Source organism: Poecilia reticulata, linkage group LG6, assembly GCF_000633615.1.
Source record: "Poecilia reticulata strain Guanapo linkage group LG6, Guppy_female_1.0+MT, whole genome shotgun sequence".
Classification (NCBI taxonomy): Eukaryota; Metazoa; Chordata; class Actinopteri; order Cyprinodontiformes; family Poeciliidae; genus Poecilia; species Poecilia reticulata.
The window spans coordinates 4,318,678-4,326,733 of NC_024336.1; the positions used below are offsets into that span (position 1 = coordinate 4,318,678).

The following is an 8,056-nucleotide window of genomic DNA, read 5'->3' on the forward strand; positions in this document are numbered from 1 at the left end:
AGATGTCTCTGTTCAACAGTTCAAAGTGCTGTTGAACTCCAACAGCACTTTACCAAAAAAAWAAATAAATAAATAAGAAGAATTATAATTTAAATGTAATCAAAAATACATTCCAACTGATCCTATTTGCCAAGCAGTACAGTGTCATCAATTAATTATTCAAAGAAGTTTAAAACGTTTCTAAGTAAACCCAGCAGATTGAATYGAACCATTGACTTGCAGCATTTACTGCATGTTCAAGTTTTCTTCAGAAAAGAAAAAAAAACTGTTTAACAAAATAAGGATAAAAAAAGGACAGTCGGTAATGTTAAAATTTGTAACTTTATTGCCGTACATAATTGTTAGCATGACTTTAAAGGAAACACGCTGCCATTAAAGTCTTTTCTTTTCTAACATAATTGTTCCAGTCCTTCTGCATGACTTGCAATAGTGTGGCTTAATTTAATGCAATGTGCTTGAGTAGAGTACATGCCAACGGTTCAGATCAATCTCATAATGGAAATGTGTGGTGCATTAAGAAGAGAAGAATTTGATAATGACACCAGACTGCTGATCAGGTGAAATCCTATTCCACATGTTTATAAGGTTTTAAAAAATTACACATATTTACTTGTTGTATGAGGAACTAAGTAAATAACGATTTGCCATAGTTACTGGAAAGCTTTTCTGGCTCAGCAAATTATCTACAGAGTCAAAAAAAATATAGACCCATTCAATAAGTCAGAATATTATTGAAAAGTCTATTTATTTTAAGAACTTTATCACAAAGCCAAACATTATATAGATTACACACAGATGGACATTTGAAAGCCTTTATTTTTGTTAAATTTGACAAAATTCCACTTAAAGTTAATACAAATAGACATCTAAAGTTAGAATATTACATCAACAAATATTTTTCATACAGAAATGTGAACTCAATGAAAAGTATGTTTTATACCTGCTTTTAAGATATTATTTTCAGAAGATATTTTTAATGTAAGACCCTCATTAAAAGGCATATTCTACTTTATTGAATATGACTGTACAGTGAAGGTTGCCTCTAAAACAATATCATTCAGTTGAACAAGATGACAAGTTAATAAAATTGACTGGATTTCTCAGCTTCATATCTAGCAGAACATATTTTTTCCAACATTAAAATTTGTTTAATTACGTAAATTACACATCATTGTCCCCAAAATTAACAAAGTACTAAAGAATGAATAGATCTGAGTGATGTTATAAGCCAGCAGAGGCTAGTAAAATGGTGTATTTTGATGCCTGGCTGAATGCAACAAGCTGTAGTTTTGAATCAATTGGTTTCCAACATTTTTTCTTTCAGTTTGTTTTTATAATCCGACAGATTTACAGAAATGTCCCTGTTAAGCACCAGTACTTGTTACACTTGTTGGTTAGACTTACAGAAGAAAGTTAACTTGAATCTTCAACAAATGTATTAAACTTGTACCAACAGTAAAACAATATTGTTCTTGTGATCTGTTTTTGTGACAGAAGAATCTAAATGTTCAGTCTGCTTCATCAAAAGTACCTTATTTTCAAAAGATCCTTTCAGTCTGATAAATTAGCCTCCTTGGAATGTACCAGCTGTATTTATGTTCATATGTGCACTTGCTACATTGCTGGTCAGGACACACTAAGAAAAAAGCTGGCTGGGTCTGAATGATTGGGTCAGTACTCCGTCTGTGGTTCCAGGTAAGCTTGTTAATGGTAACAAGCTGCAGGAAGACGGTATGTGGTCAGTGCTACTAGTTGCACAAAATCCTGGTCTCTGGTTTGGGTATGAAGTTCTTCGAAGAGGCGTAAGGTATTCACTTGGTCAGAGCGTTCAGGTCGGTTTTGGGAATACAGTGCTCTGTACTTTTTAAAGTAAAATATAAAGTGTAACGTGCAATGACTTGTGGGATTTGGTGTCACACACAGTGCTTTGCACTGAGTCAGGCATGCCAAGCTGCACACATTCATAATGTGGTTATTTCCTGACACTAAACAGAACAACATGCAAGCAGTCTATCATATCAGTGATATGGCCAAAAGGTTTCTTACATTTGGACCATGTGTACGCATTACGTTTATTCATAATGTGTGCAACATTATATATATACAGATTATATGCATATTTTTACTTCATGTGTATAATGTAAAAAAGATTACTTCAAATTATAGTAATATCATGATAAAGGCCCTTTCCTGAACATCTCCGATGCCACGTTGCCAAAATGCTATGCAATTGTAGAGCCCTGAAAATATGTTAAGAATGTGATATTGTTTAATAGGTATATTGATCATATTGGGCAAACATTTATTTGATTTAGTATTTATTTAGAACAATTCAATTGGTTTATGGCTAAATATGTGCTCAAACTATTTTATTTTTTTATTTCATAAATTTTTGTCATAATACCCCTTTCAGAATGTCGCAATGCATGATGGGAGATGGAAGTTCATGACCTGTGATTATTACGGGAAGAGAGAGAAAACTACACCCGTTGTATGCTCAAACCGTGGATTTTGTTTAATAAAGTTGTACAAAATCTAAAATATATGAGTTTTTAAGTTCTTTTTAAGGGTCCAACACAATCAGCAAAGTTTATATTTACTAATGTTTTCTCAGTTTTAACATACACATTGAGACTTTTCTGTATGAAGGTAAAATATTGAGTTCACCACAGTCTCACTTTCATTTTTAAAATAAAATGTTTATACTGAACGTGTAAGTTTTTATTTTAAGATATTGCATTAGCCATATTTAAGAACTTCATGAAGGACATAGCTTCATGTCCTTCATGATGCTGTAGAATCACCAGACTGAAGACAAATGTTATTTTAGTTTAGTGCATGTAATCTTTTTATTATTAGGCATATAAAATGACAAAATACTGGAATATTGAGTACTGAACACAACAGTGAGTGGAAAAATTAATTCTGATTAACATGTATGCACACACAGTGACATCTATGACGGTATATCTCACATATCACCAAACTACAAAAATGACTAGGACTGTAGGTCAGGACTGAAAAAGCAATGCTGCAATAATCTATGCATGTGGGTGGAGCAATTTATTCAAAATTATTTTAAAAAATCAGACTAGGGCAATATTGTTGACAAACTTACCTTCAGTTTGATACAATGTGTAGTTCTAAATGAGTCGTATGCTTTGAGTTCATATAAAAGAAGATCTACAATATCTTTTGTATGAGTCTTAGGTTCTTTTTTGGTCTACCTAATTTCCAGGATTATTTAAGGTAGTTTGATTCATGGCTTCTATTAAGTAAAGCAGATGTAGAGCAGATGTGAGTCTTTATCCTACTGCACATGTTGATTTGATTGGGGTCTGGTATGAGAGTTTTGTTCCTTTGCCTCCAAGGTTACATATTAACCTTTTTCTCATCCCAATATGTCCAGATAAACTGGTGTGGATTTCATTAGGGCCAAAAGCTTCTTCTGAATGTCTTTAATGATGAGGCGCTGCTGTGGCTCCCTTTGCCAGCAACCCAGCATGATGTCATAAACTTCCTTTGGACAGACTCTTGGGCGCTCTAGTACCCTGCCCTGTGTAATGCATTCAATRACCTGAAAAGGACAGAAAGGTGTTTGAAAAACAAAGAAAAAATGCAAAAAAAACCCCCAAAAAACAAACTAAACCAAATGTATCTAATATAACTGTGTGTACTGTACCTCATTGTTGGCGAGTTGAAACCACGGCTGTTTGCCATATGTGAAGATCTCCCACAGAATAACTCCAAAGCTCCAGACATCGCTCTCTGTGGTGAATTTCCTGTACATAATGCTCTCTGGGGGCATCCAGCGAATGGGAAGCATGGTGTGACCTCCAACCTAAACAAGAAGTAGGATTGTGAACATGAAAAATATTTTTTAGATGAGTGTATTTTCAAATGCAACTCTAATGTAAGCATGAGCACAGATTAACACCAATGAGCAGTCCGCAGCGCATATTTAAAGTGCTCCATCAGTCTGACTTGGCTACACATTATGTCATACATTCATTGGCTATAAGATAAAAAGCATAAAAGAAATGCCTCTTTTTCCTATTTTAAAAGCTAAAGTAGGAGAAAGGTAAAGACTTGAACAGGTAAAGACTTGAACTGAAATTTGGAACAGCAGGTTGTTTTATTTCAAGAAGCTTCAGTTCACTTTATGGTTCAGTTTTAAGTTTCAATTTTCCTTTTCAGGAAACAAAATTGGCCACAGTGAAAAAAACAATGCTAATCATCTCTAGCAAAAGAAAAACATAAATCAATTTTTGTCCAATTCGTCAAACGGTCTTTCGGCAGTTGAATTTTCCTATGGGTTGCAGTGGAACAGCTTGGTACAACTTTGTCACAACCCCGGTTCAGTTATCTAAACAATAAACTGCTCCCACATCCAATTTTATGTTTCCTTAATCAACAGCCTGAATGTGGATCCCTGTCAGGTTTGGCAGGATGCCTGGTTCAGTCTAACAGGCATCTATTACAGGTTTGTGCTACACCATACATTAAAAAAAACATAATGCTATTCATTATTCAGCATCAGAAAGGGTCAGAAGTTACATTTTTGGACTCTGAATTTGGGCTTCCAACATAAGCAGAGTTGGGAGCAGTTTTCAACAAAATTTTCAAATGTCACATTTTGAATGTAAAGCAAAAATTACTTTTTGATTTGAATTAACTTACATGAGGTGTGTTAAAAAAGACCAGTTAAAAAAAACAAACAAAATAAAACACTATTTATAGGTTCTTTCATTTTAGGTTATTTAATTAATTATATCAAAGTGACTAAGAGTTGTGGAGCATATTCAGATGTGTTCTTACCCTGTAGTAATCTGTGCTGTAAATGTCTCTGGACATGCCAAAATCTCCTATTTTCACCAGAAGGCCATTCCCCACCAAACAGTTTCTTGTTGCAAGATCACGATGGACAAAGTGCTGGGATGCCAGGTAGATCATCCCCCCTGCAATCTGACTTGCTATGTGAAGCATCTGGGACAGACCCAGCTCCCCGTTGGTCTGAAGAGGCTGCCCATCTACTAGGATTGTGGCATCAGGTCCATGGGCTCTGAGAAGACAGTTTCACCATTATGAATCTTTTCATTGTTATTCAGGCTTAAAATAACTTTTTTCTTTTCTTCACTGAACAGTTAAAGCACTGATTCATTTTTTGGGGGGTTGACTTATAGTGCCTCTTATACAATTTGAAGTATTTTTAGAATGTAATGCAAATCTAAAAGCACCAGATACTATAAAAATGATTTATACCAGCAACAGAAACTTGTTTATACAATAATCAAATAACAATAATGATACTAATATTAATAACAGCAATAATAATGTTTTTAATTAATTTACATTATAATATTTAAAACATCATTACATTGTAATGTAGCTAAACAGCTTCAAATAGGAACATTTAGTTTTCCAAATGTTTCACTTTCTTTCAGAATCAGGAAAAATAAAATGTTTCTTCTTATAATTTATTTGTTTTAGTTAAAGCTGCAGTATATAGTTTTTATAAAAAAAATGGTAACACTTTATTTGAAGGGGCATGCATAAGACTGACATGACACTGTCAAAAACATGACATGACACTTTGCATTAAATTATCATAATTTACAAAATCATGCAAAGTTGCCACTTGTAATGGACTTTTAATGCAATTTTTAGAGCAACTTTGCATTAAAAGTGTCATTATTTACCAAATGAAACTTCATGACAACTGACATAAACATTCATAAAGACTTCTTTATGTTCATGACAGGTGTTATGTCATGTTTTTGACAGTAACATGTCAGTCTTATGTACACCCCTTCAAATAAAGTGTTGCCAAAAAAATGTTTTTTTTTACAGATATGTTAAAAGTGTCACTATGACCTGTCAATATAATATGCAACAGGTAATTTGTGAAAAAAAGACCTCTCCCTCTCTCAATGCTTGGCAGTAAAACACTGCATGGTCAGAAACAAACAATCAGAGCCAGGAGGAGGATCTTAGCGCTGTCAATAAAGCTTGTGTACACAAAGTCCGCCGTGCTCTCTGTTATGCTACAGCTAGTCCCCAACAACGTAGCATGCTTTGAAAACTCAAGCTAGTTAGCATGGCCACTGATAACAACAGATAAACAGTTTTCTTGTAAGCTGTTTCTCAGTCATTAAGCAGTGCATATGCAAGCATGATAGACAGCTTATTTAGCATTATTGGACCTAAAGCTGCTGACTGTTACCCTGTTTAGAGCTGTGGTGAGGGTAAATGATTTGCTATTGAATGTAACAAAGTAAAAAATAATAATATTGATATGGTCTTGTTTTTTTTAATAGTTAAACTATGATGTAATCTGGTATATTATGATTAAATTTAATTTTAGACTCTAGGTTCAGGAAAAGGCCTCACTTGCAATGCTAACAYCTCAGTAAATAGCCTAAATGATCAATATATACAATATAGTACTGAAACCACGTGAAATTGCAATACATTGTAAGGACCATATAAAATCACCAAAATAATGTTTGGTATAGTAGCATAAACAACTTCTATAAACTACATAATTATGTTCACAAGAATTCTCATTATAGCTCAGAGTTTAGTGGACTGCATCACTGACCTGAGAAACTTGTTGAGATCTCCGTGCTTCATGTATTCAAAAACCATGATAAGAGGGTCTCCATCCACACACACTCCATAGAACTTGACTATGTGTTCGTGCTGGAGGTTGGTCAGCAGCTCTGCCTCATGCTGGAAATCCTTTCTAGCTGCAAGTGTGGGGTCCTTTAGAGTCTGAAAACAATGAGAGATGTAGCATTTCCAAAATATTTAGTGTGAGTTTTACCAGAGTGTTGACTAGGAGCAGACTTAGCATTGAAAAATAAATATATAGTCATTGATTACAGCAGAATGCTCTGGAGAGCAAGAAAATCAGAAATGAGACAAAAAGCTGTGGAAATAAAGCAATGGACAGAGTTCTTGTTGGCACATCAACAACCCACCACACAAAGAATAGACATATTAACCAGGTCAAAGAAAAAAAAAGTCTAATCACAATGCTTTATACATTTAATGTACAAGAACTTAAAAAACAACAGTAAATTTAAAGTTCACCTAGATAATTTTTTATCCAAAACATTCTCAATATATAATAACTGTCAGTTAAAAACAATTAGAGTTGTCTAATTGTGACCATGGAGCTCACATGTCAGTTGTAATCTTGACTAGGTTTGCTAATTGTTCAGAGAGCAAACATCTGTAGGTTTGTTTCTAAAACACTCCAGACTGTCCTGGTTTCAAGCGGCTAAACTCCCCTGATGTTTCAACACACACACCGGTCTTACCTTCACAGCTACCAGCATTTTATCCTTGGTTGGACTTAAGTTGTAACATTCAGCCAGGAAGACCTTTCCAAAGGCACCTTCACCGAGCTCCCTCTTCAAAATGATATCCCGACGTTTAATATGTTGAACATCTGAGAATGACAGAAGGTAACTGAGTATACACTCCCTATAAAATCTCAAAGCTTCTTTGGTTTTTGACACATTAAATGCATGTTTTTAGCTGTGTATTCTTATTTGAGCACTGGCAAAAAATCCATGCATCTCATTTTGAAATGTAAACACTCATCTCTCAAGATGAAATGCTAAATAATATAGAATAACTCAGTCCACATGTCTGTCTGTCTTTTGGTGATATTTGGTGTATACAGCACACTTGACATTTGAACCACTAAATGGTATTTTGAACTTAACTTAAGCGCACATTCATTTAAGAAAAAATTATGTTTGCATCAGTTTCCCCTTTACAGTCAGTAAAGATAATTTTGATTATTTGGGTGTCTGTGTAACATATGACTACAATTGCTTGTTTAACAAAAATTTCACTAAGGCATTGAATAAGGCTAGRTTGGATATGGAGAAATGGTCAAAACTCCCTCTGTCTCTTGTAGGAAGAATAAACTCAATCAAGATGACTATCATGCCAAGGTTCTTATACCTGTTTCAAACCATACCAGTCTTTATTCCTAAGAAGTTCTTCAAAGAATTAAACAAACATATATCTGTGTTTATCT

At 34.2% G+C, this 8,056-nt stretch overlaps 1 protein-coding gene across 1 annotated transcript in view; it reads right to left on the minus strand.

Moving 5' to 3' along the window:
• Positions 1–2,821: 2,821 nt before the first annotated feature.
• LOC103465767 (NT-3 growth factor receptor-like) overlaps positions 2,822–8,056 on the minus strand; it is a 33,918-nt gene continuing 28,683 nt past the window's right edge. The window contains exons 14-18 of the mRNA XM_008410902.2: positions 7,326–7,456; positions 6,602–6,774; positions 4,819–5,062; positions 3,683–3,841; positions 2,822–3,577 (exon numbers count right to left, since the gene is read on the minus strand). Of these exons, the coding sequence (XP_008409124.1) occupies positions 3,392–3,577; positions 3,683–3,841; positions 4,819–5,062; positions 6,602–6,774; positions 7,326–7,456 (893 nt within the window). The 3' untranslated portion in view covers positions 2,822–3,391. The remainder of the gene's footprint in view (positions 3,578–3,682; positions 3,842–4,818; positions 5,063–6,601; positions 6,775–7,325; positions 7,457–8,056) is intronic.